Source organism: Carassius carassius, chromosome 43 (genome assembly GCF_963082965.1).
Source record: "Carassius carassius chromosome 43, fCarCar2.1, whole genome shotgun sequence".
Classification (NCBI taxonomy): domain Eukaryota; kingdom Metazoa; phylum Chordata; class Actinopteri; order Cypriniformes; family Cyprinidae; genus Carassius; species Carassius carassius.
The window spans coordinates 10035307-10052981 of NC_081797.1; the positions used below are offsets into that span (position 1 = coordinate 10035307).

General features: G+C 38.0%; 1 protein-coding gene across 5 annotated transcripts in view; it reads left to right on the forward strand.

Annotated features, from left to right (window-relative positions):
* Window positions 1-17675, forward strand: part of mical2b (microtubule associated monooxygenase, calponin and LIM domain containing 2b) — a 60421-nt gene that overhangs the window by 39868 nt on the left and 2878 nt on the right. For 3 of the 5 annotated variants that reach the window (XM_059536750.1, XM_059536751.1, XM_059536752.1), the window contains 9 exons: window positions 953-1031; window positions 10256-10373; window positions 11589-11665; window positions 12191-12262; window positions 13104-13213; window positions 13377-14196; window positions 15351-15421; window positions 15557-15637; window positions 15789-15882. In XM_059536750.1, coding sequence (XP_059392733.1) covers window positions 953-1031; window positions 10256-10373; window positions 11589-11665; window positions 12191-12262; window positions 13104-13213; window positions 13377-14196; window positions 15351-15421; window positions 15557-15637; window positions 15789-15882 — 1522 coding nt within the window. Of the gene's footprint in view, window positions 1-952; window positions 1487-2955; window positions 3200-10255; window positions 10374-11588; window positions 11666-12190; window positions 12263-13103; window positions 13214-13376; window positions 14197-15350; window positions 15422-15556; window positions 15638-15788; window positions 15883-17675 lie in introns of those variants that run through there. The other 2 variants (XM_059536753.1, XM_059536754.1) reach the window with 2 other exon arrangements.

The following is a 17675-nucleotide window of genomic DNA, read 5'->3' on the forward strand; positions in this document are numbered from 1 at the left end:
ATTTTTGTCGCATATGCTCCTGAAATTTAATCTGTGCGACCTAAAAATATATTTGGGAGTAACATTATATGCGCGGAGCATATGAGCATATCTGTCCACTAATGACTCGTCCGATTTGCGAACTAATGACTCCTTTGAACCGATTCACTTTAATGAATGCTTAAATCTGATCTGGGTCGAGTTTCCCGATAACAATGTATCTTCGCTCTTAAGAGCGCTCTCAACGTGCAAGGTTATAAACGCTCTCCAAAATTCCACGCGCTTTTCCCAAAAACTTTACTTGACATGAACGCGTTCTACGTGCTACTTAAGAGTCGCTGTCCATTCCATAATCGTCTTCTGTTGTGAATTAGCAATCATAGAAGTCTATAATAAAGCACTGACAAAATGGCTGAACAAAAACACAAGAAAAGATACCTTTCAAAAATATAGAGGCAAATAAAGATGTTATTTTTGATAGATGTAAAGGACACCATAGAAATAAGGAAAAACAAAACATCTGGGAGGACAAGAAATGCCAAATAAATGGCTAGTTTTCGTGCACGTCAGCAGCAAGTTATTGACAGATTTTTTTGGATTTCATCCCTATTTTGCCAAGTCTTTGAAGCATATTTCCCACATTACTCCTTTTATTATTTTTTTTTGTTCAATCATTTAATTTAGATGTGTATTTAAATTTTTCTTCCCTTTTTTAATTATTTAATTTATAAATTAATTTAAACAAAAAACAAGTACATAATATTTTTTATTAATTTATTATTATATATAAATTGTCACTGTGTGCGTGTGGTGGGGGGGGGGTATAAGTGCACCGTATAGTTTCCTGCTTTTTTGTTTCTTTGTCGATCACACCTATGCCTATGCACATTTGAAATGTACATTAGAAGAAACTTTTAGTGTAGGTTAAATGTTACCATGCTCTTCTGTTTTATGTACATCATCATTATTACAGATCAACGGTGTTGGCAGACCCTCGTCCAGCGTTAGTACTGATTACACAGCCACCGACGGCCTCCGCGGCCCATCCTCAGGTACCCTGACTTCCCTTATTAGGAAACGTCTGCACTGGCCACTGCACGTGGGCCGCACACTGTTCGGTACGCCCCGCCAGCTTGCCCGCTGGATGTATAAGACGGCCCGGGCCGTAGGGCTACACCTCAGAGAGCGCCAGGAGGACTATGTATTCCTTTATGAGCTACTGAGTCTGGGTGTGCCCTTCATATACATGCTGCATGAGATGACGGGCCAGATGAGCCGAGAGGCCATCGCTCCCTCCCCAGTGAGCATGATGGAGTCAGTCGAGCCGTACCGAGGGCTCCAGCTGCCTTAAAGGGTCCTCGGTACTGCTGGACTGACGAGGGAAGGGGCTTCCTAAACTCTGTAGACTGGGCCAGTCCCTTACACTGACATCCTTAGTTTATTACTTATAATGTTTAGTTATTTCTCAGCACCTTTGACAGAGTTTGACTTAATTTGAGTAAGAATTTCAATTGTAATTTCCTTTAAAGGGACACTACACCCCAAAAACACAATTCTGTCTTTATTTTTTATTTTTTATTTTTTTTACTTATCCACATCATTCCAAACCTGTATGACTGACTTTCATCAACGTAACACAAAATAACATATTTTAATTAATGAGAAGTGTGTCCATACAATGAAAGTCAATGGGGTCAAATGTTATTTTTTTGTTTGTTTTATGGTTTTATTTTTTGGACCCCATTGACTTTTATTGTATAACAAAAACATCATCAACATTCATCAAAGTATATTATTTTGTGTTCTACAAATGAAAGTAAGTCCTACAGGTTTGGAATGACATGAGAGTGTGTAAATGATGAAAGAATTGTCATTTTGGGTGAACCGTCCCTTTAAGAACAACCATGGGCCTACAGGGTTTAAGAAACATTCAGTGTTCGTAAATATTCCTTTAATTGAAAATGTTAGATCCAAAGCTGATAAACTAAGAGCACTTTACTGAGAAGGGTTGTGCCGCTTTATCCTAACTGCCTGAAACTGCCGGTTAACGGGACTGCGACGTTAAGAGGTCTGCATCTCCCCTTGTTCAATGTGCAATGGAAATGCCAAACAGTATTAAAATGCATTTTGACGACTTTGTTAATGAGGAAAAATGACTCGCTTTGTCTTTTTTTTGTTGTTAAAATGTTCACTTTTTCTTAGTTTACGGCTTTTTGGGGAATCTAGATGTAGCTTATAACCAAAATTGTGTTGTTTTTTCCTTTGTGATGTAATGCAAATAGTCTTTGTTGGTCAAATGCATCCTATTCTGCATTGATTTCTAATGTAAAAGTGGAGGAAATGTCCCTCCGTATCACCGTGAATAGGGTACCTCCAATTGTTCAATCAATCAGTATGCAAACATTCAACTAAATGTGTGGTGTAAAGCTTTAAAAGTGTTTTTTTGTTGTTGTTGTTGCACTGTTTTATCAGTGTTTTAAGTGTACTGAATATGCATAATTATAGTTCTGGAAAATTCACCCTTGATTTTAGTGCGATTTCTCTCTCAATTTCCTCTTTTCTCTTCATATTGCATCCTTTTCTACATCATACATAGTCTGTTTCAAGTTTCCAATGCTCCAACCTCTGATTGGCTGAACCGTGAGAGCAGGAACGCGATTGGCCTGCATGGGTCAGGTGATCAGGTTGTTTAGCTTTGCACTGGCTCCCTTAACTATAATATTAACCCCACTATTGTGAATGCAGCATGGGTCTAATGTATGAACATGTCTTATTAGATATACCAAACATCGCTGTCCTTCACTGGAAGTCGCCATTGCATTTGTCTGGTACCAAAGTTAACTTACTAACAGAAGTGCACTTGTACGCTCGACTATCCTAGCATGCTTTTTAAATGCACCTGTTTTTCTAGTACACGGCATCCCGTAAAGTAACCTCCCTTCTTGTTTCTCTCCATGTTTGTCCTCTCTTTTGCAGAGGCTGCTTTACTATCCCAATCCCATGTAAGAGCACTCTCTTGTTCCTTTTCCTAAAAACAAACTGAGGTCGTCCTATAAGAAGACTTAGTTTTGTACAATTTTTCAAGTCCTTTAAGGATTGTTTTTTGTAAATTTTAGCTTACTATTTCTTTGTATATTTCACAATTAAAGACTGTTTTCTCCTAATTTATCATACATTTAAAGCCTGTACGCATAAAATAAATTCCTTTTTAACTCTAAAAGTTTGTTTCTGCCTTATTGTCTGCCGATTCAGTGAGCTTCCTGTGTAACCCTCAACAAAGATGTATTTGTACTCAATGCAACTCCCAAGCTAATAAGAAGAAATGTAACCCAACTATCACAATTAAGTATACGCCTAAAAAATGACCCTGTACCAGATGTATCACACCCAGATTCACAAACATAATCCTCCCCCTTTTAGTTTTTTCACTTTTCACACATTTTAACTTCACATCCCTTTTTTTTTAAAGCATTGGAACTGCAACAAACCATTTTTAATGAACATTTTTAGAACATACATCAGACCCATTTTAAATTGTCTGAATTCCTTTACAGTCAAACTTTACTTGGTTCTTTTGGGTCTTTTCTATCCTGTCCTTTTATCTGCTTTTTGTAGGTGATTGCACTGCCTTCTATTTTGAACTCAAATGATACACAATAATCATTTCAATTATAAATTATATACTGCAGGTAAAATAAGTATTGAACACATCATCATTTTTCTCAGTAAATATATTTCTAAAGAATTTTCACCAGATTAACTCTTTGTACAAAAGCCTTTGTTGGTAATGACAGCTTAAAGATGCCTTCTGTATGGAGAAACTAGTCGTATGCATTGCTCAGGTGTGATTTTGGCCCATTCTTCCACACAAACAGTCTTCAAATCTTTAGTTCTTTCCAGAGATTTTCTATTGGATTCAAGTCAGGTGATTGGCTGGGCCATTCTAGCAGCTTTACTTTCTTTGTCTGAAATCAAATGACAGTTTTCTTGTGTGTTTGGGATCACTGTCTCATTGAAATATCCACCCTTGTTTCATCATCCTGGTAGAAAGCAGCAGATTTTTATTGCCGGATTATCCATAAGGGCACTTGGGCCAGTGCCCAGGGGCACAAACCATTCATAATCACTAGGGGGGCACCACATGACACAAGCTTTAAAAATATTTTTCTGACGTTGTTTAATTATTAACTTGAAATTCTTCAAAGACCATACATAACTCGTTTATGAACACTAACTTAACAACAACAATAATAATAATAAATTAAAGCTGCAAGCAGCGATGAACGGGCCCTCGCACCCGGGCTCACCAGCAGCGAGTGGCTTTAGTAAAAAGGTGAACGGTGAGAAATATGCATTTAAAGTCATAAATATAAGTGGAATATATCAAAGTATATTCCATATATGTGCCAATCTTCCTGTTGCCAGCAGGTGGCGCTATCATTATAATGGAATATTGGCCTTCAGATGTGTTCAGGCCAGGACTCTTATCGAACGTGAAGTTTGGGGAAGATTGAACATTTTTTTGCCTGAGTTACAACAACTTCTCTTGCTGGGGCGAGACATCAAACTTTGTCATGGCGCCATGGACACGCCCTGTAACATAAACTCAAGATCAACACAATTTAACATTGCACAGGCCTTTAGATTAGACTGACCACAAAAAATACATTAAATGTCAAAATATTTCCAGTTTACTATTCTCTAGTTTGTCGCAGCGTAAAATGTCACTTCCTGTTGCCAGCAGGTGGCGCTATGACTATAAGTGAATATGGGCATGTAGATCTGTTAAGGGCAGAAGACTTATCTAACATGTGAAGTTTGGGGCAGATTGGACATTTTATGTCTGAGTTACAGCAACTTCCTTTTTCATGGCAAAACAGCAAAATTTGTCAGGCTGCCATGGACACGCCCTTTTACGAAACCTCAAGATCTTCGCAATTTAACATCGCAAAGGCCTTTAGATTACACTGATCAAGTTTGGTGTTGATCTGAATAAATCTCTAGGAGGAGTTCGTTAAAGTACAACCCCTGAAAATGGCAAAAACAACACCAGTTTTGCAGAGAAAATTCAAAATAACCGACTTCCTGTTGGGAGTCGAATTTCGTACCAAGAGACTTTTTTTGTAGGTATTGGTGTGTTACATGTGTATACCAATTTTTGTACATGTAAATGAAACGTAGCTCGAGGCGCACTCCATTGAAAGTGTGTAGGTGGCGCTATCGAGCCATTTTGCCACACCCGATGGATTATTGGCCTTCAGATGTGTTCAGGCCAGGACTCTTATCAAACATGTGAAGTTTGGGCAAGATCGGACATTTTATGCCTGAGTTATAACATCTTTTATTCCCATGGCGAGACATCGAACTTCGTCGCGGCGCCATGGACACACCTTTTAACGAAAACTCAAGATCTTCACAACTAAACATCACACAGGTCTTTAGATTAGACTGACCACAAAAAAGACATTGATGTCATAAAATTTCTAGGAGTAATTCGTCGCAGTGTAAAATATGTCCCTTCCTATTGCCAATAGGTGGCGCTATGACTGACATATGGGCATGTCAATCTGTTCAGGTTCGGAGTCTCATCAAACATGTGAAGTTTGGGGCAGATTGGACATTGTATGTCTTAGTTATAGCAACTTCATTTTTCATGGCGAATCATCAAAATTCGCCAGGCCGCCACGGACACGCCCTTCGACGAAAACTCAAGATCTTCGCAATTTAACATCGCAAAGGCCTTTAGATTAGGTGTACCAAATTTGTTCATCTGAATAAATCTCTAGGAGGAGTTCGTTAAAATACAATGCATGGAAATGACAAAAATTTCACAAAATTTGCTCATAATATTAAAAATAACCGACTTCCTGTTGGGTTTAGAAATTTGCTCCAAGAGTCTTTTTTGTAGGTAATGGTGTGTTACATGTGTGTGCCAATTTTCTTGCATGTACGTGAAACATAGCTGGAAGGCTGTTGATTTTTTTTTAGTATAGGTGGCACTGTCGAGCCATTTTGCCACACCCTCTTCTGAATCCTATATCAGACGAAAATTTTCACCAGGTTTGACAGGTGTGGAAAGTTTCATGACTTTTTGAGCATGTTTAAGCCCTCAAAAATGCGATTCATTTTGGAGAAACGGAAGAATAATAATAAGAAACAGAGCAGATACAATAGGGTCCTCGCACCTCGGTTTTGAGTTGGTCCACAACAAGTACGGGCAAATGTGTCTTTTTTTTTTTTTTTTTTTTTTTTTTTACGGCTACAGAAAATGAATCAAAATGGACAGACGTCAATTGAGTGGTTTTGCAAAAAGAAAGTTAAAGAAAGACAAGGACGCTAGAGCTTTAGCTACAATTCAAAATGTTCCAGTTTTAAACGAGTGAAGAATGAGCTCAGGACGACAATGACACAGAAGCGATTGACTGCACTCTCCCTGCTTACCATTGATGCACCGGTTGACCGGCCAAAAATCGGTTTTTGGTCTTTTTTTCGGCCGATTTTTCCAGTAGTGTGCTCACGTGCACAGACTACATTGTAATCATTCGCTATGTCATTTGTGTGCAAGTATTTCGAAATCTGTGCGCAGGACACGGGCAGCTGTACAGCACTGGAAGTGCAGAGCTACATGTCTGAGGCACAGATAGCAGGAAGCGAACAGCCGTTGGTGTACTGTCAATTCAAACGTGAATTGATGCTGTCGATGAATTGATGTACATTTTGAATTGAGACATTTGAATATAGTACTCACTGCTCATATGCCTACATGTATTTAATTGGGCAAGTTAATAAATTACATTTGAGAAATCACCTTAATTATGTCTGATGGGGAGGGGGGGGGGGCTTTTGAGGTATAGTGCCCAGGGGCACCACACTGTCTTAATACAGCCCTGCATTTGCCCATTCATAATTCCTTCTATTATATGAATTTTGCCAGTGCTACACCATGACGTGACGTTGGGTACCATTTGACCTCCAAACATGGTGTGTATTATGGCATCCAAAGAGTTTAATTTTGGTCTCATCGGACCAGACTCAATTCTCCCAGTATTTCACAGGCTTGTCTAAATGTTGTGCAGCAAACTTTAAACAAGCTTCAACATGCTTTTTCTTCAGCATTAGAGCCTTGTGTGGTGAGCGTGTAAACAGGCCACGTCGGTTGAGTGCATTATTTATAGTTTTCTTTGAAACTATTGTACCTGCTAATTCCAGGTCTTTCTGAAGCTCTCCACAAGTGGTCCTTGGCTCTTAGAAAACTCTTCTGATAATTATTTTCACTGCTCGGTCAGAAATCTTGTGAGGAGCACCTGGTCGTGGCTGGTTTATGGTGTAATTATGTTCTTTCCACTTCCGGATTATGGCCCCAAAAGTGCTCACTGGAACATGCAGAAGTATAGAAATCCATCTGTAACCATCAGGATGTTTTGCAACAATAAAGTTGTGAAGGTCTTAAAAGAGAGCTCTTTGCTTTTACCCATCTTGAAATGTTTCCTGTGTGACACGTTGGTAATGAGACACCTTTTTATAGGCCATCAGTTGGGAGTGAACAAACTAATATTAATTTCCACTGACAAAGGGCAGGACTGATTTTTAATTACTGATAGATTTCTGCTGGTGTCTTGGCTTTCCATGCCTTTTTGCTCCTCCCTTTCTTCGTTAATAGTTTTTCCCCTGGGTCATTCCACTTTATTACACAGAACTTAATTTCGGAACTTTGTTTAACTTTCTTTGTATGTATTGATTACTAGGGTTGTCACCGAAATCTGGTGAAAATTTCGTCAGCGCCACTTTTAGAAATATATTAACTGAGAAAAATGGTGACGTGTTCAAAACTTATTTTACCAGCTGTGTATACATATGTATCTACAGTGGGTACAGAAAGTATTCAGACCCCCATACATTTTTCACTGTTATTTTGCAGCCATTTGCTAAAATCATTTAAGTCCATTTTTTTCCTTATTAATGTACACACAGCACCCCATATTCACAGAAAAACACAGAATTGTTGACATTTTTGCACATTTATTAAAAAAGAAAAACTGAAATATCACATGGTCCTAAGTATTCAGACCCTTTGCTCAGTGTTTAGTAGAAGCACCCTTTCGACCTAATACAGCCTTGAGTCTTTTCGGGAATGATGCAACAAGTTTATCACACCTGGATTTGGGGATCCTCTGCCATTCCTCCTTGCAGATCCTCTCCAGTTCTGTCAGGTTGGATGGTAAACGCTGGTGGACAGCCATTTTCAGGTCTCAATTTTCAGCCAGAGATGCTCAATTGGGTTTAAGTCAGGGCTCTGGCTGTGCCATTCAAGAACAGTTGCAGAGTTGTTGTAAAGCCAGTCCTTCATTATTTTAGCTGTGTGCTTAGGGTCATTGTCTTGTTGGAAGGTGAACCTTCGGCCCAGTCTGAGGTGCTGAGCACTCTGGAGAAGGTTTTCGTCCAGGATATTCCTGTATTTGTCAGCATTAATCTTTCCCTCGATTGCAACCAGTCGCCCTGTCCCTGCAGCTGAAAAACACCCCCACCCCACATGGACCGGTGATGAGCAGTGCCTGGTTTTCTCCACACATACCACTTAGAATTTAGGCCAAAAAGTTCTATCTTGGTCTCATCAGACCAGAGAATCCTTCAGGTGTTTTTTAGCAAACTCCATGGGGGCTTTCATGTGTCTTGCAATGAGGAGAGGCTTCCGTCGGGCTACTCTGCCATAAAGCCCCGACTGGTGGAGGGCTGCAGTGATGGTTGACTTTATACAACTTTCTCCCATCTCCCGTCTGCATCTCTGGAGCTCAGCCACAGTGATCTTCGGGCTCTTCTTTACCTCTCTCATCGAGGCTCTTCTCCCCCAATAGCTCAGTTTGACCGGACGGCCAGCTCTAGGAAGGGTTGTGGTCATCCCAAACGTCTTCCATTTAAGTATCATGGAGGCCACTGTGCTCTTAGGAACCTCAGGTGCAGCAGAAATGTTTTTTTTGTAACCCTGGCCAGATCTGTGCCTTGCCACAGTTCTGTCTCTGAGCTCTTCAGGCAGTTCCTTTGACCTCATGATTCTCATTTGCTCTGACATGCACTGTAAGGTCTTATACAGACAGGTGTGTGGCTTTCCTAATCAAGTCCAATCAGTATGATCAAACACAGCTGGACTCAAATGAAGGTGTAGAACCATCTCAAGGATGATCAGAAGAAATGGACAGCCTCCGAGTTAAATATATGAGTGTCACACAACAAAGGGTCTGAATACTTAGGACCATGTGATATTTCAGTTTTTCTTTTTTAATAAATGTGCAAAAATGTCAACAATTCTGTGTTTTTCTGTCAATATGGGGTGCTGTGCGTACATTGAGGAAAAAAAATTAACTGATTTTAGCAAATGGCTGCAATATAACAAAGAGTGAAAAATTTAAGGGGGTCTGAATACTTTCTGTAACCACTGTATATATATGTATATGTATGTGTGTGTGTGTGTGTGTGTGTGTGTGTGTGTGTGTTTTTTTTTTTTTTATCAAGCTATTAAAATAGCCTTAGTGTCTCACACCCCAAAAAGAACATGAGTTAGATTGAATCGATTCATATCCATATTTCATTTAATTAATCTTGCTATTTTGTGTAGGCAAAATATGAAGATGAAAACTCTCAAATAATTTTTTGGGGGGTTTGTGTGCAAGATGTACAGGGTTAAAAATGAATGAAAAAATAACTCTTTTAGAAACTTTGAGCTATGTCTTTTAACTCATTTGACACAAAAAAGCAGCATTGACTGCAGTATACAGCATATACATGAATGGATATCATAGACTGTGCTAAAGGGAAAGAGAACTAAATAGTGAAGGTTAGAAGCTATTGAAAAACACTAATCAAAACAGACATTCATATGGAGAGTGTCTCAAGGTTATAATGTCTGTTTAACAGGAATAAAGAGATGAGAAATTAGTTAACATATAGCCAAGTGTTCAGACATACTGTTATCTTATGAAAGCTTTCAATGACCTTATACCATCATTTAAACAGGAATTCAGCTTTTACAAACCTTTTAATTAAAGTGATCCACTAAAAAGACTGCCATGGAACATTTTATAAATTAAAGTTACTCTTCAGGGATATTTGTAATAATAATAATGATGTAAATTAATAAGCAAAATTTGTTATTATAAGATGTTGTTGTTGTGCTGGTGAAATACAGACATTAAGGTACGTAATCTATTCTGAATATGGAAAGCATGATATCAGGGTCTGGTTTATAAATTCAGTCTGTCATGTGTGTGTGTGGACCCCGCAGGAGCCGAATCGGACTACAGATCTCAGGATGACCCGAAGGGTTTGTCAAAGCCCAGTGCTCCGGCTGAGAGTGCAGAGGTGCAGGCCCTCTCAGGCTCAACAGAGGTCATAAATATGAGGTTGGTTTACACTATTCACTTTAAATGTTAATGTCTAATAGAGGTGTAACGGTACACAAACATAACGGTTCGGTATGTACCTGATACTGAACAGTGACATCAAAACCAAGGTACAGCTGTACCTCTCTGTACAGCAGAGAGGAAAATAAAACGTTTATTTATTTAAATTAAACAGTGGATTACTGAACAAATTGCTCTTTCTTGAAATAAATTCAGCTTATGCTTTTAAACTATAGCGAGACCTTTTACATTACTATAAGATTGCAATCAACAACAAAGCCCAAACTTCTATTTAATTCGCCTACTATTCATATTTAAATATAATAATCAACACTCAACTTAGGAATGTGCAGTTTACATGTTTGTATACATAATGCAGTTTTTAAATTAACTTATAAATGTATGTGTTGTTGAAATATATTCATTTTCACAGTGGCTGTCATAGGCTATATATATTTTTTTTAAAAAGTAAAATATAATGAGTAGGCCTATGTAGTCCAATATTTCACGAAAAGCTCTTCATTAGATTTAATTTATAGCGAACTAACATAACATGCTTTGTGACATTTTGTTTACTAGCTGTTTTTTTTAGGTCTTTCCACGATTTAAACATTGGTTGAGCGATTACATGAGGCATGAGATGTTTGTTTTTTTAACATTAAATCTATCAGTAAAGAGGAAGGGGTGATTGCGCTCGGCACGGTTTTAACTAAAGCGTTTATACAGTGATCCGTCGTGCTACATCGAAGAGCGTCAAAATTGTATTTATTGTTTGAATTTCCTGAAGAGAAAGAAAATGCACATAATTTGAAAGATAAGACTTTGTTTCTTATCAAGTAGCAATATATAAAACTGCAATTTCCAATGAAGTTCCACTCGTGCAGTGCTTAAAACAATGCAGTATTTGTTCGGTGAACATACCCAACCGAAAGACAATTTAAGTCTGACAATGAAACTTTTAAATAAAATGTGTACCTGTGTCGACATGTTAGACTCCACATGTGTTATTGGGCCATATGAGCGAGAGATACTGTGTTAATTAGTATTTCTACATTGTCTAGAGTGAACATTTCTTTAACATTTAATAATTAATAATAACTGTAGTATTTATTATAATTACTGTACTGTCTTAATATTATTAAATAACTAAAAATAATAAAGTGTGAACGCTACAAAGATCCTGTCTAATACTTTCTTTTGCCTATTTTGCAGTAGTGAAGTCAAAGATCCATCTAAAAAGCCAGATCCTGCAGATCCTGCACCTGTGTGTCCTGATCCTCTGCTGCAGAAAGGTCTGTAAAAACGTATGTTTTCCTCATAGTTTTACAGTGTCACAGCACCTCTTGTTTTTGTCTTTTTATAATGGCCCCAAAATGTATTTGGACACTCTTTAGGTCACATATCGAAATTCACATTACTTTTATACAAGGATGGCTTATATGTCTCTTTTGCACTATTAATTACTGGATTGATTTGAAGTTCATCTCTGAGTTTCCTGCTTGGTTTTTCATAAATTTTTTGAATGAGGTTAAGGAGTGGCAGTCAAAGCCAGACTTTTCCGTCAACTTTATATTATTTTTGGCCTGTGGACGTGTCTTGAGCGAGATGAACATTTTGTTCGGTCACACATGTAGCTTGTTAGACAACAGCTGTTGGATTTGTTTGCTTAGCTCGTCTTTATTGGCTATTGGCTGAAAACACATTCCAAAGTGAAACAATAAATATACACTGAAACTGTGTTATGTATATTGAAATAAAATGCTCTTAAATGATCAATGTCACTTTAAGCGCTCACTCTGAGTTTCTCTTTTTTTCAGCAGTGAAACGCTCCACATCCAAAGGTGAAATTACCAACAAAAACAACCTCTGGAGGAAGAAAATCCGATCCAGTAAGTATCATTCAGTCTTCCATGAATAAAACCAACAATATGGAAACCTTCAGACACGGCAGAAGTGTTTTTCCTTCCCACTGAACCTGTCTTGTCAGCAACAGTCTTAATTCTCGGTTGAGTTTCTATGCAGGCCGGAGTTGTTTATCTGCTCAAGGTTGATAAAGAGCTCAAAATAATGAGTCTATCTGTGTCTCAGCTGAACATGCTGAATGATTCAGCCTTGCCTATTGTAGTGTCTGTGATGTTAGTTGCCATACAAGACTAATCTGAATTCATTTGTTAATCCTGACTGGATTAATATCAAGCGTCATGCATGATCTATTTATAAAAGCTAAGGCAGACAAACACATGTGCTTTATTATTAGAGCTCAGTTTCCTGGTATTTTGCAGTGAAAGCAAAACTCTAAAGCAACTTTTCCAAAGGCTATACATTCAAATTAAGAAACAGACTACGTGTCTTTTGTTGGATGCTGGTCATATCCTCTCTCTTCACCAGAGGACGCTGCTGGTCTGTTTCACAGCCATTGTTTGAGATCATACAAAAGCAATTAGTACAGGCAAACATTTCAGTCTTTTCAGCAAATTTACCATGTCATATTCCTTGCAAGTATAACTTGGCTAATATGATATTATAATTCAGTGAAACTAACCAGAGTGAATACTAAATTTCACAATCTAGTTTCTGAATTGAAAGGGTATTGATTTATTATTATTTGTTCATACACATAATTATTATTCATGTTTATTTTCTAGTGTTATTTTATTTTTATTTTTTTATTAATTTATTAGATCTGTGATCACTTATCAAAGCCCTTTGTGGCATTATTACCTCATGCAGCTCTGCCCCTCGTCCTGATTAAGAAATTTCACCGTGGAAAACCAGACGATAAAACTGAAGCCCTCGCAGAGGAAGATGGAGACTCAGACTTTGAGGAGATCCATGAATCTGTAAACTGATTTACATTCACTTTGTCTGTCAATCTGTGTAACATCATTGTCTAACCTCAAATGATCACTTGTTGACTCCAGCTGGAGGTTGATCAAAATAGTACATCAATTCTTCAATTGATGTATCCATGAGCTGATGAAGATCTTGTCTTTTGTCAAACAGCTCTCTGTAACAAAGGCTGCAACATCGACTATAGAGTCTGGCTGCCCCCTAATGGAGGACAAGAAGTCAACACCCATTGACGAGATCCCAAAAATCCCTCTCTATCGCACACATTTTCTTCCCGAATCCCCAAAACCAAGAACTTCCTCTCCAGAGCCTGTCATCGCAGCCGATCCCTCAGAGACGAACTCCCTCAGCCCCAAGAAGAAGCTCACACTGTCTTTATCTGAAAAGGAGAAGCTGCTCGACTGGGACTTGGCTGCTCCTGGAAAGCCCTCGACTTCTGGAGAAGAACAATGTGACAGAACTTCAACGCGTCCTCCGAACAATCAACCAGCACCAGAAGCTCCACCAAAACCAAGCCGTCCTCAACCTGAACCCACTCCTCCGCTCCTTGGCTTCCAACAGTGGGCCGCCAGTCTCCGGAAGTCCTTCTCCACCAGCAAAAAAGGAAACAACCCTGTGGTTCTTAGGAGAAACAGACCTCTGAAAGCCAGGCCGTTGTCTGAGGGCTCCTTCAACCTCAGTGGCTTGTTTGGCAGCAGCATTCAGAGCAACCAGGATGAGGAACACAGCAACACATCTACCGATGACAGTCAGTCTAGAGCGAGGACAGAAAGTGAGCTCACCACGTTACTGGAGCAGGTGGCTCTCAGCTCCAAGACCCACAAGGGCACAAAAGATGACATGGCCTCTTTACCACCCAGAAAACTCAATTTCTTCTCCTCTCTGCGCATTAAGAGGAACGAAGAAGCAGATCAGAGGAAAGGAGACAACCAGAAGGACATCTTGACCATTCTTTCCAGGTTCAGAAGCAACGGTAATTGCAGGTTAAAGTGACCATTGACACGCATCTGCAGTTTAAAATCACTTAATTAAAATGCTAGAGAAAAATAAGAGCACAAAGAATTTAACAGGTGCAGCAACATAATTTCACTTCTTTATCGTGTAAATGTATGACCACAATATAAGTTTGGTGATTTAAAGTTTTGATGCAATGCGCTGTTTCCATGACAAACACGTGCACAAAACCCATGTTGCTGGTTGTGTTATCTTCATTGTTATATGCAGCACTGTTGTCTTTTATATAATGCAGTCTAATCTCCCAGTGGCTTTCATTATATTCCCTGCATACAATATTCAGGTAACTGTGGGACATGCACCTTTCATCTTGTGATGTATCAAAACATTTCTAGAAAAGCGCCATATACATACCACATTGTTTGCTGCACAGTTTTAATGGCATAGTGATAGTTAAACGCGTCATTTTTAATAATGGATCTGTTCTGATGAGCTGGTTCATGTACATTTATGTTCATAATCAGGATAACTGTTTTTTTTTATATTATTTACAATACAAATCTTTTCATGGCACAGTTAGTTTATATTTAGGCCAGTATAATTGATAAATTTTTTTTTATATTTAATTATTTTTTTTATATTTAGCAACTGATATTGGTATTATTTACTGAATTTTATATCATTTATATAAATTGAATTTTTTTTTAAATGTGCCTTTACCTAAAATAATGTCGTCGTCGTCTTTCATTATTAGCCAGTATTTATTTATTTAGTTGCTTACTGATAATTTCCTTAATTTTTTAAATGTGCCTAATTAGTTAACTAATAATTAACATTTTGTTATAATAATAATAATTATTATTATTATTATTATTAATTTATTTTAATTCTTATCACTTTTCTATCTATATATTTGTTTATTTACTTGCTTATTTTGATACCAACTCATACAGTAAATCCCTAAATGGTTAAAGATGCCTTGAGCTCAAATAAATTGACGTTGTTGTATTATTATTATTATTATTATCATTATTATTATTATAATTATAATTATTATTGATAGCCCATATTGGGTTTATATTTGTTTGTTTCTAGTATTTACTGTTAAATCCCTTAATAATAATCATTCTGCTATTTAAATGATACATTATTGCCTCTGGGTTGTATCCACAGCGTCTGCTCAGCAACAACAACAGGAGTCCAACTCGTCTAGTGAAGAGGAACAGGAACCAGACTCACAAAGGGTAAAAGCTCCCCCGCGACTCTTAACGAATCACAACTCATGCTGTTCCAACAATTTGTTCAAATCTTCTACACATTCAAGCACAGAGCCCCGGTTTTTAAACTTGTCACTTTTTTGTTAACTATTTGCTAAAAAGTCTCACAGTGGCACCTCACAGAAGAAAACAGCTGTGCAACAAACCAAGAGAGATGAACTTCGAAGACTTCACCGGGCTCAGGTAAGACATGAGGCATAGATTCCGGAGTTTTTAAATGTCATTAATAGCATTTTTGAGGACATTTTCAGTGGGAGGTTTTCCTGTAAACTGACCGTAAAGTATATCTACTTTAGAGACATTGATCTGAATCCAGGTTTATTGTAATTGGCAGGTAATCCAAAGACAGCTGGAGGAAGTTGAGGAGAAGCAGAGAGCTCTGGAGGAGAAAGGTGTGGCTCTGGAGAAGATCCTCAGAGGAGAAACTGGTATGGCACATTCTAACACAGTCACACGTTATTACATCTGGAAATATTTGATTTAAAGTGGCTCATTATCAGTCCCATTGTCCTCACATGTTGCCCCGTCTCCACCCACTCACTCTGTGATGGTGATATGATTATTTAAAGGGGTGTTATGACACTTACAGCTTTTGTCAGTTGCTGATGGCTATGTGAATGAAGCGCACAATGCTGTTGCCCCATCAAGCGTGCAAACTTGAGAAATATTTTGCCATAGGGAACGAGATTTCATGTCCTTATTTCCAAGAACTTGTTCTTAAATTCATTATTATATCATTATATAAGTTTTTTTTTTTTTACCCTGTTTATTTCATGTCACACAGGAAGTCACAGGTAGTGACTTGACAGGGTGCTCTACGTTCACACCAAGCATGATAACTATAAAGATCACGATGTCGGCATCCACACCAGTTAACGACGTTGTCTGTTTATTCTCAGCTCATTATAGCAGGATGGATTCTGATTGGCTGTCAATGTTTGTATCGTTCATCAGCTGTAAAAAATCGTTCTAAAAGTGATTCCAACAATATCGTTTGTCTGTGCCTTTATCATCATAGTTGTGATGTGGACTGTGATGTGCTATTCTTTAATATTGAGAATGATTTTTAGAACTATATCTTTATCGATATTTTATACTTTATAGTTATCGTTCTTGGTGTGAACGGGGCTTTACAAACAATAAGGTATTTCTTTCTTTCGGTATATATAAATGTTTTTTTTTATTTTTTTTTATTTTATTGTATGAAATCTGTATTGTCAATGTATTGTTATTGTCCACAGAAAGATTTTGAGCCAAATCAGAACTAACCCCTGGATCCATATGCCGTGTACACAAAGAGAACCTGCAAATAAGCTGCTGTCTTATTGTTTGACTTTTTTTAGAGGGGGAAATTAGAGATTCAAATAATAGTGATTTGCATTCGAACTAAATGGCCATTTAGAGTCAAAATTATGTTGAAATGACTGCAGAGGTAATGGGTTCTGTAAATAGACAGAGAAAGGGAAAAGTGCCTCCGAAATGAGCTGAAAATGTGATGTTTCATTATTTTGGTGAATGTTGATCTACGTTGGGATTATTAAAGGCAACAAGTCTTTCCGAATGAAAAATGCCAAATCGCAGCAGCCTTTTAACCTACTGCATAATGAGTTTATAATCATATTTTGAAAGCGCTAAGCTCTAATTATAAGGACTAAATTGAATTTTAACATCGCCTATAAATTCACTTCTGCTTCCTCAGAAATTCCTCTTTTGACGTCCTACAACCTGGACGGGTATTGTTGGAATTAAGAAACCAAATGAAACTACTAGGAAAAGCAAAGATGGAACTTTTGCTCATAGATTTATAGTTGAAGGCTGCCACAGTATTAATGCATAAAGGAAGACACTGCATTGCTTTAAGTGTGTCATGTGACATCTTTTTCCTGGCCTTGTTTCGTCAATGTATCTCTCTCTTTCACAATGCTGCAAGGATGCAGGCGGTAGAGAAGACGTCCCTTTTGTGAAGTGGACAGCAAGGATACAGTGTGTCTTCTATCAACAGACTTCACCGAGGGCAGCAGAATGCTATTAATAAATACATGGGGGCAAATCTTTTGTGACGGTGCACTTTGACCTGCCACAATCCATTGTTTGGCATGTTTATGAGTCTTTGTGTGGATAATTGTATTAAGATGAGGGGCTGTGGGGTGCGCTTTTTTGTTGAATAGGTTCTTTGTTAACTGACATTTGTGGCCTCCAAATGGATAGGGAGTTGGAGTAT